This window comes from Myotis daubentonii, chromosome 14 (genome assembly GCF_963259705.1).
Source record: "Myotis daubentonii chromosome 14, mMyoDau2.1, whole genome shotgun sequence".
Classification (NCBI taxonomy): Eukaryota; Metazoa; Chordata; class Mammalia; order Chiroptera; family Vespertilionidae; genus Myotis; species Myotis daubentonii.
In genome coordinates this window covers 56479719-56505977 of record NC_081853.1, presented here as the reverse complement: position 1 = coordinate 56505977, position 26259 = coordinate 56479719, and the positions used below count along the sequence as shown (strand labels likewise).

Sequence of the window (26259 nt, the reverse complement as noted above, 5' to 3'; positions counted from 1 at the left end):
GGCGGCTGCTCGTCTCCGCCCTGCGCTTCTAGGAGGCAGACTCTGTCCCTGACGCCCGCCTCCCCCGGGGCCTCCCCAGGGCCCCCCCATTGGGGAAAGGCCTCCCCATGGAGGGTAACGAGAAACTGTTTTGAGATGTTGTGGGAGGAAACTGCTTGAGGATGGCTGGAAGCTTCCGGGTGAAACGCTCAGGACCCGTGTGGGGAGGACAGGGCGGCTCCACCGAGCGCTGGGCCGTGAACTGAGCAGACCCGCCACGGGGCTTGATCTGGGGGGAACCCCGGTCCCTCCCAGAAGCTGCTGGGAAAATGTCTGGGTCCCTCAGAGAGAGGCCCCCCCCAGGAATCGCTACTTGACAGGGACTTGGGCCGCCCACCTCTGTGCTCCGAGCCCCGAGCTCCTGGCCCCCCAAAGCCAGACCAACAGCCATAACTGAGCTCAGGGTTTATGCAACGTTCCTTTGCCTGGAGCTGAGCCGCCAGTGCTGGGGAGCACTGAAGGACCTGTGCTGGTTTCTACACACGGGTTTTGGGGGTCCACTCCCGTAAAGGCTCGGGAAGGCAGAGGGCACGGGCATTCGAATTAGAGACACCGGGTTCAAGCCACAGACCCGTCACCGACCACTCCCTTTCCCTCTGCCCAGCGGGACATGACCGTACCTGCCCCGTGCTGGCAACCTGGAGGAGAACACCAGGTACGGGATGCAGAACGCCCGGGAGCCCTTGGCGCTAAGTCGCCGGGCAAGACGTGGGGGCTTCGCCGTCCCCAGAGCAAACGGCACCGTCATTTTAGGGGAAAACATGCGTCCTCGTGACCACAAGAAAACATGCCATAAAATCAAGTTCCCCGTCATTCAAACGTCACCGAGGGCGCCCCCTCGTAGGAAAGCAGGTCAATGTTCTGAGACACCCATTTGATGGCAGGTCAAAGACAATGACAAGCTGCTCAGAGATCCACTCGCATCCCGAAGTCGCCGGTCAGCGTGTCCCCGCCAGGCGGCCCGCGGTGCCCCAGGCCGCTCGCACGCGCAGCCGCCAGCACGCCACAGCCTACCTCCGCCCCCGGGCTTGCTGGGTCCTCCGGGCGACAGCGGGCCGTTGCCGAAGCTGGTGAGGCTCTCTCTTCTTCCCGAAGGTCTGACGTTGCCATAGTAACGGTTGACCAAAATTTGCCTGAGCGCCTCACCCTGAATTCAAACAGGATAACGAAATCAGCTTCTGGATTTAATGCGTAACCGAGCGACTCACCGGCAAAACGCGCAGGGGGGCTGGGTGAGATTGGCACGGTTTCGCGCGGCGAGCAGATAAATGATTAATGACAGCATTGGGCAGCTCCGCGGCTAGCTCCTTCAGTCGTTTCTCGGGAAACCAGAGCATAAAGAAAGGAGCAATCTAGAATATTCACTCTCTGACCGCCCCCCCCCCCGCCTCCCCCCGCCCCCGGTAATAAACAGAACATGCATCTTGAAGGGCAGTGAGCGCTAACAAACATTAACCCGAAAGTCCCTGGGGGTCAGCCAATCAGACACAATGGAAACACTGCAGGTCACCGTCCACAGAGGGCCTAACCCTGGGCCCAGGGCTCCCTCCCAAGAGCCCAGGGAAACCGGACGGCATCGAGTCAGAGTCTGATGGAATAACAGGCTGAACGCGAGCCTTTCTCACAGAAACCGTCCCTGGGCCAAGCGGTGACGGAAAGCGATGCAACAGGAAATAAATGAGTGGCCGACACCAGACGTCCGTCAAAAAGAAGCATCACGGAAGAGATGACATCAAGGCGGGGGGGGGCGCAAACGGGGAGGGGTGTGACCAGAGTGGGCACGCGCTGAGCTGTCGAAGCTGATCCGAAAGAGGGTCTATCACTCCTCTGATGTCTTTCACATACACCGGGACGTTCCCATAACAAAAAATCATTAATGTCAACAGCAAAGGACGCTGGGAGAGGGCTGTCGTAACCGTTCCCCACCGCCCCCCGAAAAACATGAAACTCGGGCGTGTCCTCTACTCCCGGGCGCTGCGACCAGCGCCATCTCGCTTAGCGATGCCAGACGGCCTCCCAGTCTGGAAGTTTCTAAAGGCCAAAGGCTGCACGGATGGATTGCCGAGACTCCTTCCAAGGACAGAGCGAGGGGTGGGGTGTCCCTGGGGACCTCAGCAGGCAGGTGGGGAGTCCAGCGGAGGGAGGGAGGTGCTGACACACAGCAGGTCGCTCCCAGCTCCACCAAGACCTGCAGCTGTAACCTGACTCAGCAGAACTTAAAGGATTTGCGAACAAGCTCCCAGAATAGGTCTGGAGGTGTTTGCAAAACGAGATGGGGGCGGGGTGAGGGTGGGGGGAGCTGACAGGAGAGGGGTTCCCCTGAGGGAGGTGGGCAGGCCAGGGGCCCCGGGTAAGGTCCCAGGGGGCTTCTCCTTTGCCCCTGCAAGATGCTGGTCAAAGACTCCGGGACAACGGGAGGGGTGCCCAGGAGAGAAAGGGGGCGGGAGGGGGGGAAGGGGGCACAATTGCTTTTTAAATGGAAGTTCAGGGAATAAAAACAAGCCTGATTTTCCTCTCTCCCTTCCACCCACAGATGCCTCTCACTGTAGCCGCTTTCATGCGCTGACGAAACTCATTTCCTACCCAACCAACGGCAAATTCAAAGTTCCGGGAGCGCTCCCCAGGGAGGCCTCCGTGCCGGTCCCAGGCTCCGCCCAAAGGAACTGCCGTTGGTGCGACGTGTCTCAGTGGCTTCGAAAGCCACGTGTGGTGTAAAGATTCAGTCGGCTGGTGTCCAGGCCTCCGGGGCCCGCGTGAACCCGGAGCCACTCTGCCACTGAGCGCGCTGACTCAAGGGGATGGCGCTGGGATGGCCGAGGCCACGGAGCCGGACACAGGGAGGGCAGAGGCTGCCGCCAAGATGACCCTGACGGGAGGCGAAATGCGTTCCGTCTGCGACCTGGGGACGCCCCTACGGGACACAGACCCGGAGCTCCCACTCGAGGAGGGAGGGCGGCAGAGCAGCCCAACCTCTAACTGGACCCCCGGGCCCGTCTGAGAGGTGATGGCTGGGCTGGAACCGGGTCGCAGGCAGGGCCGCCCCGCCCACTCCCCCGAGGCCCGCAGCACAGGTCAGACTTTCTGCTCCCGGTGGTGCCGTGGTCACTGGTGAGACCGAGGTCAGTGTGGCCTGAAGGAAGCAGAGGCAGAAAGAGAACGCGCGCCCGGGGCCTGGGAGCTCGCGCTCCAGGAGCGGCAGCGAGGGCCAGGCCCAAGCCACGCAGGGACCTGCGGTCACAGGGGCCTCCCCTCGCCTCGCTGCCCTTCCTTCCGCAGAGAAACCCTCGCAGCTACCACAGCAACTGAGGCACGAACCCGGACGCTTTTCCCCAGAAGATAATGTGACACGTGCTCATCATGGAAAAAGCCCACCTAGGCACAGCCCACCCCCCAAATGTTGATTTCCCTCCTCCTCATGGCAGGCTTTGGGATCGATTTTTCTCCCCTTCTCTCCTTAAATAAACAAATGAACAAACAGGCTGCACGGAAACCGGAGGACACGTGGGATTTGTTTTTGAAAAGCCAGGTGAGATGCGTCCCTTTTCTGAAAGGAAAAGGACGGAGGCTGTGAGGCAGAAGGGGACAGAGGGAGGAAGGGGGTGGCATGACCGGAGGCCGTGCGAGTCCTCGTGTGGAAACGTGGGTTCGAGGAGAAGCCGGTGGGGACCCACGGGGACAAAGGAGATCTGCCGAGCAAAGCTGCCTGTCCCCGGGACACGCCGACTCCCCAGCACGAAGCCGTCCGGGGCGCCCGCCCAGGAGCCTGGCGGAGGAGGCAGAACAATGGCCGCCCGCCGACGTCCCCTCCAGCTGTGAGGTTCGCCACGCGACGCGACCCGACCCGGCGACTGACGGTGAAGGAAGAGGAAGGAATGCTATTCTCCCCAGCAGTTCACCTGCCGCGTGCAAACTCCGTTTAGAAGCTCCGCACGTCATTGTATAAGACGGAGAGAAGGGGGCGTACCCTTCACCCCGAGAGTGTCCTGTGGAAACAGTGACGTGGGCCGGGAAGCCAAGCTGCCCCGCAGCCAGGCTCAGACGAGCTCCGCGTCTGTCACCGAAACCCGTGGCTAAGGAGCCGGTAGAGAACGAGGCCCGAAGGGGTCAGTTCCGGGGGGGGGGGGGGTGGCGGTGACCTTCAGCTTCTCAGGCGCCAGCCACTGAAAACCCTGTGCTTCAGGCAAGACCCGGGTCTCGCATGAGCGGTGGGCCTTTCCCACCTGCGCCAGCACGCGGTTGAGAATCACCCCCTCTTCCTACGCCTGTTGTCCACAAAACCACCGGGGCATCTCCGCTTGCAAGGTGACACCAGCGAGCACCAGTGAACGTCCCTCATCACGGCCCTGCTGAGCGTGTGGTGGGCACAGTCCACAGACTGCCCAGAGGGATGGAGACGATCATGCCCATTCCACAGAAGCGGAAACTGAGGCCCAGTCAGCGCCTGCAGGGAGCACCCACCCCTCGGCCCGGAAACCCCCCTCCAGGAGCCTCGCCCACCCGGAGGTAACACTCACTCGTCGTTCCCGTCACAGGGAAACAATGACAAGCCACGTGAGAATTCGTGGAACTTGAGGCAGCTGCCGACTTTCTAAGACTCTCAGAGAAAATGTTCCGCTGGAGTATGATGTGCGCAAAAGCAGGGCCCGAAAGCTGTGCAGGAATCACCCCGGAGACGGTGGGAGTGCCTGCTGGGCCCCCGCACCCGGGCAGGGAGGACGCAGCCCCTTGCGGCCCTCTGCGGCTGGGCGGGGCCACCAGGAACACTTCTGTCTTAACGATAAACTCTCCATAATGACCATCAGTTTCTCACAGGGAAAGGGATGTCCGGACTGCAGCCACGTAGAAGCCGCCGCAGAAAGGAGAGCGGACCTGGACGGCTGACAGGGTCCCTGTCGGGGGCCCGGGTGGGTGCAGGGGAGCCTGACATGGAAGTGGCTGTGATGGGGCCTGACCGAGTCCTGCTTCCACAACGCCCACCAGAAACGCGGCCTCTACGTGGCCGTGTGGCTGAGGGAGCCCCCGACCCCCAGGACCCCTACGTACCCGTTTATGGTCCTCCAGTTGCCTCAGGGGCGGGCTCGGCTCGGCCTCCTGCTAAACACGCAGAAATCCCGTCTTAAGTGCAGGCGGGAGCCGCGGGGTCTTGGGCATCGGCCCCCAGCCCCGGGCACCCGGGGGCTCACAGAGCCCAGATGCACAGAGGACACTCTCCCCCGATGGGCATTAGCGCCCGGCAGGCGGGACAGCGCCTCGCCCGGCACCCACCCTGCCACGTGGAAAACGAGCGACACACGGATGTTTGGCCAACACTTTTCTTTGCAAAGCTGATGAAATGAAGTTGTACGTTATGTATCTGTGCATAACCCAAACGCAACCGGGCAGGGCCCGCGGCTCAGACATGCACCCGCGCATGGCGCATGCGTGAGAACGTCCACGGGACACGCCAGCAGACACGGACACGGAGCGTGGCTCTCCCCGGCCCACCAGCGCCCGCATTTTCATCGACGGCGAGCAAGAGCCGATGAGACTACGAGACGCTGCTGGTTAGGAAGCGGCATGTGGCCCCCCCACTCCCGCTCTCACTTGGGGTTTCGGGAGGTTTCCTGGCAGCAGATTGGGAGCCTGGACCACATGCCCCCCAAGCTCCTCTGTGGCTCTGGGCGCCCTGAGTCCAGCCCCTCCCTTAGCGAGTGTGGTCGGCGCCAAGGCCGAGAGCACCCGAGACCTGGCTCTACACGCAGCCCCTTCAGGCCCAGACTCGGGTGCGCATCCTCCCTGCCCGGGACCCAGAGCCTGTTTCATGGCCGGACAGGGCTGCGTCCCAGGTCCCAAGGGAGCAGTGAAGCCTGCAGTGCTGGGTGCGGGCCTTCGGGCCTCCCCCGTCCCTGCAGTGGCCTCGGGTGTAGCCCCAGCCCCTGGGACCTTTTCCTACCCCGAGAGCCACCCCAGTTCCAGGCCAGGCCATAGACTGTCCCCCCCACACTCCCGCTCCTGTCCAGACAGACACGCACGTCTCCATGACAACGCAGACACTCAGGACAACAGAGGAGCCCCCGTGCCGCCAGCCCGCAGACACGGGGCGGGGAGGGGCGCACACACCTCTGTGGAGCTCTCAGGGTCCGGGGCCTGCGGCAGCTGGTCAGGAGGAGAGAGCAGGTTAGTGCGGGCATGCGCCGGGCCACAGAGACACGGGGCCACAGAGACACGGGGCCACAGAGACGCCGGGCCACAGAGACACGGGGCCACAGAGACACGGGGCCACAGAGACACGGGGCCACAGAGACGCCGGGCCACAGAGACGCCGGGCCACAGAGACACGGGGCCACAGAGACACGGGGCCACAGAGACACGGGGCCACAGAGACGCCGGGCCACAGAGATGCCGGGCCACAGAGATGCCGGGCCACAGAGACACGGGGCCACAGAGACACGGGGCCACAGAGACACGGGGCCACAGAGACACGGGGCCACAGAGACGCCGGGCCACAGAGATGCCGGGCCACAGAGATGCCGGGCCACAGAGACACGGGGCCACAGAGACACGGGGCCACAGAGATGCCGGGCCACAGAGACACGGGGCCACAGAGACACGGGGCCACAGAGACACGGGGCCACAGAGACACCAGGCCACAGAGACACGGGGCCAGAAAGACACCGGGCCACAGAGACACCGAGACGGACACTGAAGGGCACGCACAGCGGCAAGGTCACAGCGAGGGGCCTGTGCCCACCAGGGGGCGCTGTTGAGGGGAGACCCTCTCCCTGCTACAGGGCCCTGATCCTGCTGCCCTGGGCGCCCCGGCCTGAGACCCTGAGACGGGAAGCGTGTAAAACAGGGAAAGAAACAAAGCAGAGTCCCACCACCAGAAGGAAACGTCTTTAGTGGCTCAGGGCGGAGCGTTGACCTAGGAACAGGTCACAGTTCCATTCCCGGTCGGGGCACAGGCCCGGGTTGTGGGCTCGATCCCCAGTCGGGGGCGTGCAGGACGCAGCTGATCCCTGATTCTCGCCGTCATTATTGATGTTTCTATTGCTCTCTCCCTTTCTCTCTTAAGTTAATTAAAACATTATATATTTATTTTAGAAAAGGTTCGTTCACAGAGAGGAAGACAGAGAGTGCACACCACAGAGGCTGGGGCAGGAGGCGGGTGGTGCTGACAGAAGGAGCTCGGGCAGCCCCCCCAGGGCCTGGCGCGGTCACCCCCACTCCCTGACGGGGCCTCCCCTGGGTGCAGGCATGTCCATGTCCTGTCCGCACCCCTGTGCCTGTCTCGGAGGCTGAGGACCGGCTCCCCTGCGACATCTCTGGGGAGAAAGGCTGCTGTGGGCAGGGCTACCCCCAGTGCCCCCTCAGAACCCCCTGAACTTGGGTCCTGGCTCCACTCCTGCAGACCATGCTGACACCCCCCCCCCATTTCAGTCTTTCTAAACTGAGAGAGAGAGGGAGAGAGAGAGAGAGAGAGAGAGAGAGAGAGAGAGAGAGGAGAGAGGGTGCCCCAGGGAAACCTGGGTCCTGGAGAAGGTGGGCGGGGCCAAAAGGAGGCGGGGCTGGAGGAAAGGCCACGCCCCTGTGAAGGCAGAGCCGGCCCGCTGGGCCAGGAGCTGAGGCCCCATGGGATGCTGGGGCCCTGCAAAGAGGCCACGGCTCAGGCTGTGAGGGAGGGACCTTGGTCTCCTCGAGGTGCTCCAGCGACAGGGCACCTCTGGGGCTGGGGCAGGGGTTGGAAGCTGGGCACCAGCTGTGAGGCTCGGGGCTGTCAGTGCAGCTCAACCACCCATTTGGTGGTCGACCCCCAAGGTGCGAAAAAATGTTTTAAAAAAATGTTTTTATTGATTTCATTCAGAGAGGAAGGGAAAGGGAGAGGGAGATAGAAACATCCATGATGAGAGAGAATCATTGACTGGCTGCCTCTTGCTCGCCCCACACTGGGGATCCAGTCCACGACCCTGGCATGTGCCCTTGATGGGAATCGAACCCGGGACCCTTCAGTCCGCAGGCGGACGCTCTACCCACTGAGCTGCACCGGCCGGGGCTGAATTATCTCTCTTCCTTGAACGTCTCACGGAGGATTCGGAGACAAGGATGGCGGTGTGCAGCTTCAGGGTCACTCTCTAAGCGGGAGGACTGCTTCACGCTGTCCACTCACGGGGCAGAAGGGAGACGCCAGGGGCCCTGGACACCAGGGGGTCACGTGACTGGCCCTCCTGTGGCCCTGGGCTCTCCGTGCCACCCCGAGCCGCCCCACGCTCTGGGCTCCTGCCCCCTGGCCTGGCTCAAGGAGATATTCATCAGGCTCCTTCCTGCTAAAACATTGCGTAATGCCTGCTGTATTGTCAGTAAACTTCATTTCATAACTCCTAACAGGCAAGTTCTCTCACTGTGACCCACTCAGACACACAACGCTTGCAGGCAGGGGACAGGCAAGCACACCTGGCATATAATTTGGTAAAAAAAAAACCCACACGCAACCACCACCACCACCACCAACAGCCTTTCCCAACGCTGCCTCCGACGAGGACTTCTGCCCTGTTTCCTTGAGGGGAAGGTCACTGTATGGCAGCAAGTCGCAATTTCGAAAAATATAATCATCTCAATTAGCTACGTCACACCAGACAACAGCTACATAAACACAGCACGTAATCCCCAAAGCAAGAGAGGATGTTTAGCAAATGAATGGAGTGACTTTCTCAGCACATTTTTATTATCAAAGTTAATTTTTTTTTACATGCAAGATCCTTCTCCGTGACCACACGCTGAGGGGGAGCGCGTCGCCTCCTCCCACCTCAGGCCCACCCCTGGGTGCTGAGCCCTCCATAAGGTGGTTGGCAACGATCGATCGGATGTTGCCTGGCTTTGAACTTGGAAACCAACGATTGCCCTCTATGGCCACTTCACAGCTTGTCTCTGATCTCAAGTCTTCCCGATGCTTTTAGACAATAGAAAACTCAATGCAATAGGAAACCCAGATTTCACATGGCTGGCTTTGAAACAGAAACTCAAAATGAGCCTCAAGTCACAGAACCCCGTGTCCTTTCCGGGGAGGCCGCCGGGCAGCAGGACTGCGGTCCCTGACCAGCATGTAAGTCACCAAAGCGCTCACTTTCAACACATGATGTGCTCAGCGTTTTACGGAGAGATGAGTTTCTGCTGTAAATGAAGGAGAGTATACTTTGTCTCACTCTCAGATATGGAGGCCACGGACTTCCTGGTGTTACCATTTCTGGTGGATGATAACAGCAACCACTCATATCTATCCATCCACCACCCATCCCTGCATCCACCCACCCATCCATAGATGGACAGACTGATTGACCAATGGGCAAACACATGTCCATCCACCCGTTGACCAATCCATCTATCATCTATCTATCCACCTATCTATTCATCCATTCCTTCCTTCCAAACATCCATCCACCCATCCTTCTATCCTTCCATCCACCCACCTATCCATCATCCATCCATCCATCCACCCAATATCAACCTATCCACCCACCTCTCCCTCCCTCCCTCCCTCCCTTCACCCACCTGTCCATCTACCCTTCAACCCATCCGTCTGTCCCTCCATCCATGTGTGCCATTGGCCAGCACAGACACTAAACACCCTTAGTTTTCAACACGCATTCCTCTACCACCTCAGGGCTCCTGGAGCGTTCCCTCAAAATAAGCTCTCCCACCACGGACCATCCCCACGGAAGGGCATTGCCGTCTGCCTTACGGCCCAGTCTTGGGCACGTCAAAGGGGACTTCTCATCTCTAACCCTGGTCCCTCTCCAGCCCCTGCTCCCCATTCAGCACGCAGAGCGGGGAGCAGATGAGCCCAAAGGGGCTGGAAACCCGGGGCTGGGCTCGGAAGGCCCATGCCCTCCCGACAGCACAGAGCCCTGCGAGAAAAACGGAGCTGAAACGCAGTGACCTCGCTTGTCAGCAGAACCGCGCTCAACCCCCACCCGCTAGCTCAGTCCCTTTACACGGACATTTGTTTTAGAAACAAACTCAGCAGGCAAGTTACGTCGCTTCCCCTACACTGCCCAGAGCAAGTCCACGAGAACGCAGATTCACTTAAATAAAACCCCACGTGTTCTCACTTGACTCAGTTACACAACCTCCATCATTATGGAATAATCTAGCGCGCGAGAGAGCGAGAGCGAGAGCGAGAGCGAGAGCGAGAGAGAGAGAGAGAGAGAGAGAGAGAGAGAGAGAGAGAGAAAGAGGCTCCCAGGCCCTGCCCTCGCCCCTGCCGCCAGAGCCCAGCAGTAAACAGCCCGCTGCGTCTATTGGCCATCGCGCTGAAGGTCACACATCAGCCTGAGCCTAAATTCCAGGAAAAAGACGCGCTTATGTAACTGCCGCCTGGATGCTGCTGGCAGGTGCCCAGCCAGCCCCGCGCAGCCTGGGAAAGTAGGACAGCGCCGCGGGCCTCGGCGGCACGAGCGCGCCCCCTGCCGGCGCCCCAAGGAACGCCGTGCCTCTCTCCGCCTGAACGTTACAGCGCCCAGTGGCTCCCGGAGAAGCTGGGGCACAGGATGAGCTGCCACCCTCCGCGCGGGACCCAGCCCTCCGCGCGGGGCTGCAGCCAGCTTCTCTGTGGCGGGGCAGGAAGGCGGAGGTGCTGGCCGGCTCCAGGGGCCCCGGCGAGTTCTCGGTCCCCGGACGGTGATGAAGCGGGACCTCCCCTCAACTGCACGCAAGGGCAGCCGGTCCAGGGCCACCGCACAAGCCGGACACGTCCTTCTCCTAGACACACGCGTGGGCCGCGGCGGCTTCTGCTCTGGGCTGGTGCGCCTCCCCGAGGCCGCCCTTCAGTGAGAGCAGCGCTACACAGTTTAGAGGGTGGCCCGTGCCACCTCCTGAGCTCCCTGCTCCAAGGTTCCCCGACGACATGCTCTGGGTACCCCCCTTCTCCCTCCCACGCTGCTCCTCAGGGCGGGGGCTCGCATCCAACACTGATCTGCACCACTGGCCGTCTCCCCAGGAAACCAGGAGCCCCAGAGCCGACACTGGGTTAGGGCGCCACTCCCTCCAGGCCCCCGCGTCGCGTCCGGAGTGGAACAGACTTCGAGTATCGGTCGCGTCCAGGACGTCTTCAGCACCACCGCTGCCCGGCACAGCCCCGAGTGGGAAGGCGGCCTCTCTGGGCTGATGAAAATGCTCTGAGTCTTGATTTGTGTGGATACGTTGGCACGAGGCAGCAAGCTGTCCGCCCGTGAGCAGGACATCAATGCCCGCGGTTTCCGCCCCCGCCCTCCCCTGCACCCTCCCAAGCTCCCCAAGGAGATGGCAAAACCAGGAGGTGAGGATGGAGACCCCCCTTTTTGCCGAAGGCAGAAAGGAAGGGGACCTCCTCTCCTGGTTCCCAGGAAGGTTTGTCCTGGAAGAGCTGGCAGGCCCCGCACCAGGCCCCGCACCAGGCCCTTCCGCACAGGGACCCTCCACTCGCCCGCGCACCTCTCCCCCAGGCGCCCCGGCTTTGCACCCAGGGCCGTGGCCTTCCCCACAGGGGTCACCAGGTCACGAGGTGCCGCCCAGGGTCAGGGGCTGGTGGGCAGTTTCTGCGGAGGCCTGCCCCCCCGACCCCCCACCAGCGGGAACCGCACTGAGCGTGTGCTGAGCCCCAGGCGGTGGCGGCCTCCCCAGCGCACACACCGCAGGAGCGGGAGTTTCCAGAACAGCCCTTGGGACAAAGGCCTGGGGACAGTGTCCCGGGCTGGGAGGGTTGCCAGGGGCAACAAGGGAGAGGGCTCCGCAGTTGCTTCCTCGGGGAATTTTTCAAAGAACCCAAGGCGCTGCCAGGAGTCGTCCTTCATAAACAGACAGGGCTCTGTTTCCTGGCGACAATTATAAACACACCTGCTCCCAGGGGCAGGCGCTCCCCAAGGGGGCGGCACCCCGGGCCCCGCCTTCGACCCTGAGCAGCAAACACATCGCAGCTCACTCCGTGTAAAGCGGCAGATTAACAACTCCCCCGGCTCCGACCAGGACGGCCGGCCTTTCCCGACAACGTGTACTGAAGCGAACAGAACCTCCACCTCCATCTTCAGAGGAAAAATCCACATCAGCGAGGCATTCCGACGCGAGGTGGAGGCGAGGGTGCACTGGGGCCGCATGCAGAGGCAGCGTTGGATGTGGGAGGATTTCTGGTGCAGGACCCGGGAAGGAGGACTCAACAGGAAGCGGCAGAAAGCAAGTTGTTACCGTGGTTCCTGAAGCCGCGTGCTGCACGGCCTTCTGTGTTTCTCAGCTCCTGCGCGTCCGGAGGGCGTGGCCCCCTGGTGTGGGGCCTGCCTGGTGTGGGGCTCACCGAAGGGAAAGTCTGTGTCTGGAAGCCTCGAGTACTGGTCCTCGTTTAGCGCCATTTAGCTGTGTGACCTGAGACCAGCGGCTTAACCTCTCTGAGCTCCATTCCTGAGGTCAGAAGCCTCAGGTCTCGTTTGGTGCTCACATCTGCGATGCAAACTCCCCTCAGGCGGTCGCGAAGCAGCCCTGCGCGTTTCTAAAACGCGGTCGGTGGACTGCAGAGAGAGCCACACATCCCACCCCCGGGAGGAGGCCTTCCGGCCCACCAGGAGGCGGCGGGAACATCGGAGGGAGCGTGCCAAAAAGTGACTTTTTGAAAGTCAAAATGTTCTTCCCGTGTGCTCGGTTCCAGCACAATAAACTCCCCCATGATACCCGTGAATCCCCAATGGACCTTTTCTAACACCGCCTACAAAGCTCGTCCTAAGGCATGGCAAGAAACCGACAGACATTCACAAAACAGAAAATGCGCCAGCGCCCCCGACTCCCAGACAGAAGGGCTGCTCATCGCGGGGCTCCAGGGCGAACCTGCCAGGCACCAGACAACCCAACAACCTCCTGGTCGCAGGGTGGCACCTTCCCGGACCCGAGGCCGCGGGCGCCCCTGACCCACCGCAGGCCCGTGGTGCAGCCGGGGAGGCCCAGGGGCACCTGGGGTTCGCTCTCTGGCAAAATTAAGTGTGACCCCCCCCCCCCCGCACTCAGCCCTTTCCAACATGGAGACCAAGAGGGCACTGGTTTTCAGAAACACATTCAAACTGTGCCCACGCAGGCACCGGCCTCCGCGTCTGATGCTCTGCATGGAGACAAGCTCTGCGAGCTCCGGACAGGCTGCTGGCAGCGCCCACCCCAAGTGCAGGGGACACCCCAGGCAGGGACGGACTCATCTCAGTGGGGAGCGCCCCTAGCGAGACTCAGACAGGGCCCCCAGGGACAAATGGACAAATGGCCCGCCCGCGCACGGGCAAGGCCAACACCACGGACACAGAGCACCGAGACTCGTTCCCACCGCACATACACAGGCAGACACGAGGCGACAGAGACGGGACAGGCCACAGGGCACGGGGAACAGCAGCACGACATGGAAAAACAAGGAAATTAGACCTCGGCGTTCTCCAGTTCATCAATGGAAATGAGCTGGAAGAGAGAAGAGGGAGAGAAGAGGAGGAAACGTTAGGATAGGCAGAGCCAGCGGGGGCGTGAGACCGCGGCCAGCGGGTCTGAGCGCTGCAGGGCGAAGCGTGTCAGAGGGCACCCTGGACGCCTCCGTGCCTCCCAGGAGGCTGTCCCCGGGGCAGTCACGTGACCGGGGGCCGGAACCCGCCTTCCCAGGTCTGCGTGGACGTGGCACGGCCCATCGCTGAGGGCCAGGGCTCTGTCCCCGCCGAGACCCAGGGGCTGGGGGAAGAGGGCGGGAAAGGGCAGGGTGGAGGCGGGGGTCGGACCCACTCAGCTCAGGAGGGAAGGCTTTCTTCCCACCCATTTTGCCATCCCGGAGCGGGGGGCTGCGGTCCAGGCCCAGTTGGGGTGAATCCGGATTGGCTTCCACTTCGCCAAGCCACAGACCCACACGGTTGAGCCTCGCACAAGGCGAGTTCGAGCAGAGGCAAATGGGCACGTGCGTGGGCCCTCGCAGCTCGAGCCCGCGTTGTTCAAGCGGGGGCTGGACGCCCCAAGCCCGGACTCTCTAAATACCGGGGCTGCTCGTAATTCAAGAAAACACTCGGCCGGAGGCGGTGCGTGCCAACTCGAGCGATGTTAGTAACCATCCACTGGCATCGAGTCCGAGAAAGACCAAGAGCTGGTCACAGGCTGCCTGTTGCAGGACAGAGGGAGGACCTGAGGGATTATCATTATTAGGCTGCGCTAACATTTAGCAAGTTTAGCTGCTGCTGAAATCGTGGCGCCTGAAACGCTCACATACACACACATGGCTTCTTCAGAGAGAAAGGCAGCGGGTGGCCGCCAGGGGCTGACGGTCTGCGTGAAAGGCAAACCCCAATGTTACCCGAGGTCACGGCTCTGCAGTAATGGAATCGCTACCCCGCTCAGAGGGAACCTGGGGCTTAAATCAATCCCCGGAGATCCTTCTACATTCACTCCTGGCCTCGGAGCTTCTTTCCAAAACTCTGCCCAGTAACTTAACAGCAGCTTAATGAACGCCCTGCGGCCGCCGGGGAGGAGCCAGCACACAGGGCAGCCACGCCCCTTCCCTGCAGGGTGCGGGGGTGGGGGTGGGTGGGGGTGGGTGTTGAGGATCCCCTAGGAGTCAGGGACCGCGTCTGAGTCTACGTCAGAGACGTGTGGCTGTGGGAAGTTGTGTCTGTGCGTGTTTTTAAATATGTTTTTATCGACTTTGTTTTTAGAGGCTCAGGTTTCTAGAAGGTCCTCCGTCGCACTCTTTCATGGGAGGGATGCACAAGACTGGACAGAGCTGTCACCTGCCTCCAGCCTCTCTCTACCTGATGGCCTGATTCTTCCTCTTGCTGGCAGAGGCCTGAGCGGGTGCCTCCGGAGCTCTCCGGGATCCCGACTCTCACGGGTGCTCCCCCCATCCCCCTCACGCCCCGGCGGGCACCTTGAGGAGCTCTGTAACAGGGAGGGCCACAGCCCCTCAGGGCCCCGTGCCCACGTGCTCCCAGGTGGCACCAGCGGGCAGGGACCGGCAGCGAGGACTGAACCCTCCACATGGCCCAGGCACCCTGGCGGACTCGCCCGCCAGCCATGGCTCCCCAGCTCCCCACGCCTCTCCCTCCAGGGGACAAGGAAGCGCAACCCCAACTGGAGCAGCCTGGGGAGCTGGGACACCCGCTTACTCTAAGGACCTTGGTCACAAAAGGAGCAGAAATTCTAGAGAAAACTGTGGTCTCCGCTGGATTTTTAAAATCCAGTTTTATGCCCCAAACGTGCAAGTATATTCACAGCTCATTTAGGCTCCTCAGTGGCCTCTGCTGTGTGATGGAGGGAATCTGTGCCACCAGAACAGCTGTGGGCAAACTACGGCCCGCGGGCCGGATCCGGCCCATTTGAAATGAATAAAACTGAAAAAAAAAAAAAAAGACGTACCCTTTTATGTAATGATGTTTACTTTGAATTTATATTAGTTCACACAAACACTCCATCCACGCTTTTGTTCCGGCCTCCGGTCCAGTTTAAGAACCCATTGTGGCCCTCGAGTCAAAAAGTTTGCCCACCCCTGCACTAGAATCATACTTTACAAACAGTTTTTAAAGGCCTCTTTAAGAAAAAGAAAGCCCTGATGGAATAGGTGGTTCCTCTTTACCTGCCTGGGGCACCCCGGGCTGTCACCCCCTCTCCTGGCCGCTGTATCTGCAGCCACTCCTCCTTCCTGCCTGGGGCACCCCAGCTGTCACCCCCGCTCCAGGCCTCTCCTCCTCATTCCTGCCTGGCACTGCTCTTTGCATCTATTCTGCGCATTCACTAACGCTTTCCTGGCTGGCTTCTCCCCAAACTCCCACTGAGCTCAGATACTTATGTCCTAGTCAGTCAGCACTCACTCCTCTTCTGATGGACACACTTCAAACGCGCGGTGACAGCGAAGGGCCTGATGGTCTGGGGCGGTGGAGGAAGGGGCGATGGAGGAAGGGGCGCTGCTGTTCAGTTTTATTTCTTCTTCTTCAAAGGCTCCCACAGTAACAGCGGGACTGACTACCAGGTGAGACAGCCAGACGCCTGCAGCCTGTGCTGCTCGCCCCACCTGGCTGTCACCAGGGGACAGTTCCTGAACGTCATCACCTTTGAAGGAAAACTGCTGTCATCTCAACGCAGGCCCAGGCCTGGGGTAGGGGCAATGGGAACGTTCCCCGCACACTCTCTCCCTGCACAGCCTCTCCCTGCACAGCCTCTTCCCACACACCCTCTCCGCGCACACTCTCTCCCTGCACACCCTCTCCCCGCACAGCCTCTTCCCACACACCCTCTCTGCGCACACTCTCTCCCTGCACACCCTCTCCCTGCACACCCTCTCCCTGCACAGCCTCTCCCTGCACAGCCTCTCCTTGCACACCCTCGCTCCCATGCACACCCTCTCCCTGCACAGCCTCTCCTTGCACACCCTCGCTCCCATGCACACCCTCTCCCTTCACACCCTCTCCCTGCACAGCCTCTCCTTGAACAGCCTCTCCCTGCACAGCCTCTCCCTGCACACCCTCGCTCCCATGTACACCCTCGCTCCCATGCACACCCTCTCCCTACACACCCTCTCCCCACACACCCTCTCCCTGCACAGCCTCTTCCCACACACCCTCTCCCCGCACACCCTCGCTCCCGTACACACTGTCACACCCAGGCCTGCCCGTGTCACCACCTCCAGTAGAAACGGTGACGCGTTCACCTGCCCGGGTTCCAGGCAGAACTGGGGAGTCTGTTAACGCGGGAGGACCGTGCAGCATCCTGCAGGAGGCAGGTGAGCACAGCGGGCTCAGAGCGGAGCCGCAGCCAGCACCTCGCCTCCTGAGGCAGGAACGACATTGGCGTCCGCACTGGGAACGTAAACAGATGGGAAATCCCATCGCCATTTCTCAACAACAACTTATGCGACCAGCGGCCTCTGGGCGAGAACTAAGTTTTCTGCTTTGAAAGGAGTCAGTCTGTCTTTCAGCTGCTCCAGGGGCCGGAGGCGCGGCTTTAAAAGCAGCGAACCTCTCGGTCAGGTCACCGCGCCCGAACGGGGCGGCTCTCTAACCCTCCACGGGGCTTCCCAGCGACGCCTGGCTCTAAGGTGGGACGCGGGGCGGTACCTTCTCGCCGTAGCCGCGGTCCTTGGTCATCATCTCCCGCAGCGTCTGCAGGACCTTAATGCACAGCTTCTCCTCGTTCTCCTCCAGCAGCTGTTTGGTGTGTTTTATCAGCCTGGGGGGGGGGGGGAACACGTTACACCCCTGCAAGGACCTCCAGTAACAAAACACAGGTCCCGGCCACTGACGGGGACTCCTCGGTTCATGAGCAAACACTGACCAAGGGCTCCCTGCGCAGTCAGCGACGGCGTCTCAATGGTGCCACCTGCTGGCCGGTGACAGCAAACACACCCTCTGAGCAGGAGCGCCCACACCCCAGAGACTGACCTCACAGACTGCAGGGGTCCTCAAACTTTGTAAACAGGGGGCCCGTTCACTGTCCCTCAGACCGTTGAAGGGCCGGACTATAGTTTAAAAAAACACTATGAACAAATTCCTATGCACACGGCACATATCTTATGTTGAAGTAAAAAAACAAAACGGGAACAAATACAATATTTGTATTTGCATGTGGCCCGCGGGCCGTAGTCTGAGGGCCCCTGTCACAGAGAAAGGAGGAGCGGTCCCCCCATCTGCTGCTTATCCCCTGAGGGTTGCCAGTCACGTGGCTAAAATACGCCAGCAGAGCCCAAGACCTCATGACGACAATGGCTGGGCCAGCACACGGCCCCCTGGTCCTTGGGAAGACTCAGAAAGGCAAACTCCAGGGCCCAGCCCACGGTCAAGTTCAGCCAACGGCCGACCTCGGTGTCTGGCCTGGGACAGCTCTTCGTCTTAGCTGATGGCTCCACAGCACAAAGAAACGACAAAGTTTTAGGAAGGCTGTGAGGCCCCACAGGCCTGGAGAGTTTCGAGGGCAGGACGGGGGAGACCTTTTTCGGGCCATGTCGCAGCCCACAGCGGGCGCTGTCAGTCCTTGCTGAGTGGAAGACGCATGAACGGGGCCTGCAGTTAGAGGAGGCATTCTCACCCTGGCCGCTTTGGCTCAGTGGAGAGAACGTCGGCCCGCGGACTGAAGGGTCCTGGGTTCGATTCTGGTCAAGGGCACGCACCTCAATTGCAGGCGTGCGGGAGGTAACCATCAGTGTGTCTCTCATATCGATGTTTCTCTCTCTCTCTGTGCCTCTCCCTCTCCTTTCCACTCTAAAAATCAAAATCAATGGAAAAAAATCCAATGAGGATTACCAAAAAAAAAAAAAAGAAGAAGAAAAAAGGGAGACATTCTTGCCCAAACCACAGCGAACCCACACACTGGGACGGTGGGGCAGGGCCGTGACCTTGCGCTCAGCAAAGCTGAAAACCAGGCCAGCGTTTCCTGCCTCGGGAGCCACTGCTGGGTCGGGTCCCCGGGCCCCGAGACTGACCCCCGACCCCCGGGGAGGGCCGCTCACTTGCAGATGAAGCCCCCGCTCTCGCACTTCCTCCGGGCGTCCGTGTTCTCCGGGAAGAGCAGCTCCGGCCGGTGCAGCACGTCCACCAGCACGGACAGCTCGGCCTGCACCAGCGGCCGCAGCCGGTCCTCCAGCGCCGAGACGATGTCCTGGGAGGGAGCAGCGCGGTGAGCGGGCGGGAGGGCGAGCGCACACGTCTCGCCTCCACACGCCGAGACTCGCCGGGTTAGAGGGACCGCCACGCGCCGTTCGCCGCTGCCCTTCGGTTGCCTGGCGCATCGGCCCCGGGGCAGGAGGCAAAGCACACGCAGGCCCACTCCCACCCGCCTCCTTTCCGGACGGGCTCTACGCTCCTCGCGGGACCGTCCCGCCGATGTTAAAACCGGACGCGAAATACGTTCGACCGACCACCTGGGACGACGTCTACGATGTGAGCGCGACAAAGGGTCACGCGGGGGTGTGGACTCTACGATCCAACTTTTATAAACGTCAGCTCTAAAGGGTACGCACCACCCGCTATTCAGACATCATGGGCCCTGGCTGCTGTGGCTCAGTGGGTAGAGCGCCGGCCTGCGAACCGGAGGGTCCCGGGATCGATTCTGATCCAGGGCACGTACCTCGGCTGCAGGCTCCTCCCCAGCCCAGGCCCTGGTTGGGGCACATGCAGGAGGCAACCAAACAATGTGTTTCTCTCACATCGATGTTTCTCTCTGTCTCTCCCTCTCTCTTCCACTCTCCCTAAAATTCGATGGAAAAATACCCTTGGGTGAGGATTAAAATAATAATAATAATAAATATTTTTTTAAAAAGACATCACAGTGGCCTTGGTGGTGGGATTACGGGAGCTGCTGATTTTCTTCTCTGTACTGGCATGGAGTCCTGTCCAATTACTTTCAATGAGCATGAATTATTCATGGACTAAAAAGTCATACAGAAATGAGAACACAAATGAATGAACATGCGGTATCAACATGCTAAATACATGTACCCTGATAGCATGATGGTCTTCAAATGCAACACACACAGCTGCAGGAGAGGAAAACAGAGAGAAGTTGAAAGAGCAGCAAAACCAACACAACGAACACCGTCTAAAGGCAGATGGCAGGAAACACATGAGAAATTATCTCCCAAAGATGCTGCCGCTGGCCGATGGCTCGGTGACGAGACCCTCGCTACAGCCATCCTGGCTCAGACGGGCCGGGCAGAACACGGCATGCTGGGTAACACAGGAGGAGCCAGAGAACCAAGGAGACTCACATGGGAAAGGCCACTGACCTTGCGTTCACCCCAACTGGGGCCCAAATTTCATGGGTCGTGGTCAATGAAAAATCGATGGGTCTTTTGCCCAGAAACTAAACCTAAAATATGTGGCTGTAACTTTATCTTATGTTTGACAACATTTATAATCACTCGATAGTATTTAGAATACATGAATGAATCAAACTAATTCTTGTGGGTGGGGGGCAGGAATTTCCCCAATGGGATTGCAACATTCCTTAATTCCTATCAACTTTCCCCGCACAGTCAAAAAGAGAGGGTCACTGTTGCAAATCCTCTGAGGGTTTCATCGGTTTCCTGGAGAGGTTCCTCTTGGAAAGCACCCCACTTCCTCTCCTCCGATCCCATCGGTGCTGGTGCTAACTCACAAACCTCCACTCGTCGACAGCAAGGATGGGATTGGATGGCACTTCGACACCGTGCACGTGAAACCCGGCCTCTTTGCAAGGTCTGGACCCGACACGGCAGCCGATTCGCACTGTGTCGTCCAATGTATGACATTCGACAATCGGGGAGACCGACAGACAAAGACGGCGAAGCGATGGCAGGGAGGGGGCCAGGGTTAAGCGAGGGGTGTCTGCATGGGGTTAATCACACAAGCGTTGAGCCTGCGAGTGACTGTCCTGCCTTCCCGGCCACCTCCGCTGTCCCGGGCAGTCTCCTAATGCCAAGGACTCAGACAAGAACTCAGTAGACGCTGAGGACCCGTTAGCCCCTGGCCACGGCTTTCTAACAAGCAGCATCTGCCCTTCTGCGTTTCATTTTACTCTCCAAGAACACGCATAATATTCCCTCCCCAGAGGCGCACGGTCCCCAGGCTTCGGAAAGAAACCTGCAAACCTACGAGTAGCCTTTAAAGACCGCGACTGTGGGGAGCTCTGCCCTCGCCGGCAGCTCCCCTCCTGGTCTGTCCGTGGGCCTCTGACTGCGCTCACGGCACCGCCTCCCCCTCCGCCCGCCTGGGCCTTTCTCTGGCTCCAGAAGCACAGCTGGGTGCGGGCCGCCCCCGCCAGGCAGGCTCGCTGCCCACCGGCAGTACCTGCAGCCTCTCGATGATGTTGCGGTAGTCCCTGGAGGCGGCCAGCACCGAGTCCCGGCGCGCCGCGTTGCGGGCGGACAGCCGCCAGTTCAGGGCCGTCTTCTGCACGATGTTGTGGGACTTGAGGAAGAGGTTGTTCACCTGGCTGTCCAGGTCCACGGGGATGGCGATGGCCCGGCTCTTGGCTGCGGAGAAGGCGACGCGTGAGCCTGCAGCCTCACCCCTGCAGAGGCTCCGCGGCCACATCACACCCTTTCCTCCCCCCCCCCCCCCCCCCCCGCAGAGGCTCCGTGTGCACACGCGCCAGCTCGCGGACCCCCAGTGTGAACGGGAGCTCAGTGGGCTGCCACCCTGCGGGGAGGCTCCCAACGTGAGTGAGTTGGGGGGGCAGCTCTGAGGGTGTTAAATGCTCTGGGGGGTGGGAGGGAAGAGATCAACCGAAGGCCTTGTCTGCTTAGATGCATAACCCTGGGCACACAGTGTGGTCAAGGCCTGGGGCGGGGCGGGGCGGGCTAGAAGGGGTCAATGGGGAAACGGACGTCTGTCATACTTTCAACGATGAAGATGTTTTTAAAAAATGCTGAGGCCACACAGTTCGGGAAGTCCAAGTGCAATGGGTTTCGGCCCCAATATTGTGAGAATTATCAAGATGGGACACTCGTTTGGCCGATGCACTGTTTTCCCGCTCACCCCCGAGAGGCTAAAGGGACAGGGCACCCTGCTCCCGAAAGGTGCTCCGGGGTCATCACATTTCTACGGGCTACGTGGACACCAGTGACTTCCTGTGAGGGACCTCCCAGGCCCTGGGTAAGCGCACGGCACTGGACGTGCCGAGAGCTGCACCGCCTAACAGGGAAGCTCCTTCTCCAAGCCCGTGTTTCTCGGGGAGAGACGGCTTCTGGCTCTGGGAGCTGCGGCCTGGACGGTGACCGCGGATTAGGAACAGGGGCCTCGCTCCAGGCCGGGCTCTGTGCGGAGCCGCGGAGAAGACGGGCAGCGGGGGCTTCCCTCACAGTCAGACGTGGGGCCCGACCGCGTCTTACCCACGTCGGAGAGCACGCGGATGCAGCCCTCCACCGCGGCCTTCTGGCCGGGCGCCAGCCAGTTGCAGTGGTAGACGCGGAAGACGCCCTGCAGCAGCTGCACGAAGACCGGCTGGCGGGTCTGGGAGGGGAGAGGCGTGGGGGCTTGTTGTGGAAACGGACCTGGCCGCGCACCTGGTTCACCAGCCCGCCCGCCGGGGTCGGAGGGGTGCCGGCGAGGACCCGGACTCCGGTGTTGCCGGCCGAGCGTTTCAGGGCAGGGCACCGACTCGATGCTGCCCAACCACGTCTGACACATGCGGACCTGAAGCCTGGAAACAGGCTCCTGCACAGCTGTTCTCCCAAGGAAAGGCGGCGGCGCAGACGCCACCCTGCACCTCCCGCAGCACCTCCCCCAGCGCCACCCCCAGCATCCCCTGCTCAGGCCCATCAATGCCCCCCACCTGCAGCCCCTCCCCCTACCTGCAGCCCCTCCCCCTACCTGCAGCGTGGTGCTCTGGTCGGAGAAGGGGGAGCTGAAGAACGTGGTCACAATGCTCATGACGATCTCGGTCACGTACTTCTCCAGGATGGAGTCCGCGTGCCGCCGGTCACTCGTGTTGTTGCAGGCCTGCGGGACGGCCGCCCGCCTTAGACACACCCACACAGGCCTGCACACAGCCCCGGCCGCTCCTGCCCCCCCTCACACGCAGGGCAGGCCTGCAGGTCAGGGTCTCTCCCTGAGGGAGGGCCGTGGTAGGAAGCTCCGAGCCCTGACCCTGAGTTAAAGGAACGGGAGGGAGGCCTCGATTCCAGTCTGGCTCCCAGTCTGGCTCCCAGCCTGCGGGATCCAAGGGCCAGGAACCCTAGGTGAAATGCACACACGCCTGTGACATCAACGCTCCAGCTCGGGGAGGGGCCGAGGAGAAACGTGTCGGCAAGGGCGAGGAAACCTATAATCCGATCTACTACGTCCCGGGGGTCCCTTCACATCACCCCACCCAGGTGGAACCAGAACCGGAAATGACCGGCCGTGCCTGCAGCTTGGCCAGTAAAACCTAGTCCCGGCCAAGAGTAAAAGGGGGAGATGAGACGTCTGAACACAGAACAGCCACGTCTGCCTCCTGGTGCCACGAATTAGTGGGTGGACCTCGTGAGACTGTTTTCCTTATGTCTACACAGGCTTGCCCGGACAGGGACAGGGACGGGCGGACACACGGACACACACACACACACTCGTGCCCGTTAGCTCGGCCGCCCCGGCGCCAGGAAGCTCACCCTGCAGATGTCCACGAGGAAATTCTCGAACAGCTTCCACATGTGGTTGCTGGTGTAGATCTCCTTCATTTCCACCTCGGTGTCCACGTAGCAGTGGTTCAGGAAGTTGATGTAGGCGATCTTGACCTGGGCGGACACAGGCTTTCGTGAACGGCCACTCGGCGCCCGGGGACTCGATTGCCGCCCCATCTTAACAGTGAGAACGACCCGGACACATTCCATTTCCCCGCCGGATGCCATCCCCTTGGTTTTTTTATATTGAACATTCACATTTAGGAAATTTAAAAACACAGAGATTTTGGAAGAGAATAATGTTGTGGATCCTCACCTAAGGACATTTTATCATAGATTTTTAGAGAGACTGGAAGGGGGGAAAGGAAGGGGGCGGTGACGGGAAGAGAGAGAGAGACATTGATGGGAGAAGGACACATGGATTGGCTGCCTCCCACTCACGCCCCACCTGGGGCTGGGAATCAAACCTGAGAGCCTTCCGGGCCAACGCTCTAACTACTGAGCAACACTGGCCAGGGCTGTTCCTATTTTATAATCTGTTGCTCATTGTTTTTGTAACACAACCGTTCCTTTCACAGGATAAACATACAGGGTCAGGCTTACGTCCATAGGAACCCAACCTTAACCCACTCCCAATGCATTTCTGAGACGTTCGTTCGGATCCATCCCTCTCGGCTCACAGGCTGCGTGACTGGCCCCTCCGAGCGGAAGAATCACAGGGTCTCCGTGTCTCAAGGACACAGAAGGAAAACAAACCTCTCCCACCCTCCTTGTTCCTTTGGCCCCAAATCAGCACTCGAGCAGACGCCGTTTCAGCCCACGGAAGCCTCACAGCAATGAGCGGCCGGCCCCCGAGACCGCGAGGCCCCGGGCCAGCCCCTGGCGCCGCGTGGAGAGGCCGCTCACCTCGGGGATGCAGTCCTCGTGGGTCACCACGCGCACGATGTCGTCCAGTGGCAGCAGGGAGTTGCACTTGATCTCGGTGTAGACGTTCTTGCCCTCGGTGCACACGGCCAGCAGCTCCACCAGGTGGATGTGGTACATGAGCGGGCTGTTCTCGTCCATGCGGTCCCGCTCCGACCGCATCATCTGGATCAGCGTCTGGAAGGAGGCCCGGTCGTTGTAGAACACGAGCACGTCCTCGCCGGAGTTCACCAGCTGCAGGGACACAGGGCGTTCGCGTCACGGGCGCAGGGGCGGGCGGCATGAAAAACACCTCTCTTCTCGCCCGGCCGCGTGGCTCCGTGGGTGAGCGTCGCCCTACGAGCCAGGAGGTCACGGTTCGATTCCCGGGCAGGGCCCATGTCCAAGCTGTGGGCTCCATCGCCATGTGGGGTGGGCAGGAGGCGGCCGATCGATGATTCTCACATCAAAGTGTCTCTCTCTCTCCCTTTCTTCCTTTCTCTCTAAAAAAATCTTTTAAAAAATCAGATTGGACTCTTGCCTATGTCTGCAGTTTAAGTTCACAATGTGAGAGCACACACACACACACACACACAATACACACGCACACACACGGGCGCACACGCACATGAGCAATTACTTTTGTGCCTTCACATGGCTCCAGGTGAGGGTCCAGTTCCAAGTACAAGATTAACTAACTTAACGTTCTAGGGAGCCCAGGAGAGGCAGGGGCGCGGCGGTCACCTCGGCCATGACCATGTCCTGGCACTTCTTGATGAACTTCCCTTCGGCCTTGACGATGGTCTGCAGGAACTTGATGTACTGCACGTTGCGGCCGTGCGTCTCGATGCAGTGCACGAAGTGCTGGACCACCCGCTCGTTGATCTCGCTGCAGAGCTGGAAGTTGTTCATGAAGATGTGCTGCATGGTCACCGCCTCCAGGATCTGGCAGGGGAGGGCGCGGGGAGGGGGCGTCAGTGGCGGGCAGAGTGCACGCGAGCACAAGCAGAGTCCGCTCACACAGGGACCGCCTGCCCCTCGAAGGTCTCTCTCCGGTCCCGCTCCTGCACCACCGTCCTCCCTCCTAAACCTTTCAGCCATCAGGAGCACGCCGAGAGCTAAAGCCAAGAGCTAAAGTCAGGCGTGCTCGGCTGCAGGGGTCACCAAGGGACACCAGCGCCCCGACCAGAAAGGGAATAGCCCCTAAAGGATGCCCGGCCCCCTCCCCCCCAATTTCACCACGATTTGGACTTCTACAACCATAGCTTCATTTAGCCTGTTCTTTTTCTTTTTAAAAATATATTTTTATGGATTTCAGAGAGGAAGGGAGAGGGAGAGAGAGAGAGATAGAAACAATGATGAGAATCATTGATCGATTGCCTCCTGCACGCCCCACACTGGGGATGGAGCCTGCAACTGGGCATGTGCCCTGACCGGGAATCAACCGTGACCTCCCGGTTCATAGGTCAATGCTCAACCACTGAGCCATGCCTGCCAGGCTGTTTGGCCTGTTCTTGACCCTCATGCATTCTTGTCCTTCTGGCTTCTTTTGTTCCAGATGACATTTGTGATGTTGTCATCCATGCTGGTCTGTCTCCTGTCACTGCTATGGCCAATTCACTGTCTGAATCACCACAATGTAGTTATTTATTCCATTGCTGGTGGGCACGTGGGGAAGTGTCCGGTTTTAATGATGAGTCGTGACACTGTCCTCACTACACATGTTATGAACAGGGCTGCTCTGAACACTCTCAAACGTGTCTTCCGGGAAACTCAATGTGTGCATTGCTGTGGGGTTTAGGCCCACGAGCGGAATTGCTGGGGTGCAGGGTTTCAATATGTGTGGCTGTAGGAGACACGTCCAAGCAGCTTCCAGAAGACGTCAGCAATTCACGTGCTGTGTTATGGCTGTTCCAGATCCCTCTTCACACTCGGCACTGCCCGTCTTTCTCATTGCAGTCCGATCTTTCTTCATTTGCATTTCTCTGAAGACCCACCCGTGGGAGCGCCTGGTCATATTCACCGGCCGCGTGGATGTCTCTGCTACGAGGGTCTCGTTTTAACGGGTTTTGCTCATTTTAAAGGGGGGTTGTCCGTTTTCTTCCTCATTGACTTTTCTGTTTGTCACACATTCTGGACATGAATTCTCTCCTGGACGTGCGCATTGCCGTGTCTCCTCTGGCTCCTGGCTTGCCTCGGATGCTCCTGGTGGTGCCACGTACTAAACAGACATTCTTGAAGAGGCC

The 26259-nt window shown here is 60.1% G+C and overlaps 1 protein-coding gene across 9 annotated transcripts in view; it reads right to left on the bottom strand.

Annotated features, from left to right (window-relative positions):
- The window catches only part of ITPR1 (inositol 1,4,5-trisphosphate receptor type 1), a 173759-nt gene that overhangs the window by 46825 nt on the left and 100675 nt on the right, over positions 1–26259 (bottom strand). For 3 of the 9 annotated variants that reach the window (XM_059664569.1, XM_059664571.1, XM_059664575.1), the window contains 12 exons: positions 24758–24958; positions 24017–24268; positions 23099–23224; positions 22323–22451; positions 21842–21962; positions 20799–20983; positions 18482–18630; positions 17094–17205; positions 13438–13470; positions 6139–6174; positions 5083–5133; positions 1054–1186 (listed from right to left, as the gene is read on the bottom strand). In XM_059664569.1, the coding sequence (XP_059520552.1) occupies positions 1054–1186; positions 5083–5133; positions 6139–6174; positions 13438–13470; positions 17094–17205; positions 18482–18630; positions 20799–20983; positions 21842–21962; positions 22323–22451; positions 23099–23224; positions 24017–24268; positions 24758–24958 (1528 nt within the window). The remainder of the gene's footprint in view (positions 1–1053; positions 1187–5082; positions 5134–6138; positions 6175–13437; positions 13471–17093; positions 17206–18481; positions 18631–20798; positions 20984–21841; positions 21963–22322; positions 22452–23098; positions 23225–24016; positions 24269–24757; positions 24959–26259) is intronic. The other 6 variants (XM_059664570.1, XM_059664576.1, XM_059664573.1 and 3 more) reach the window with 4 other exon arrangements.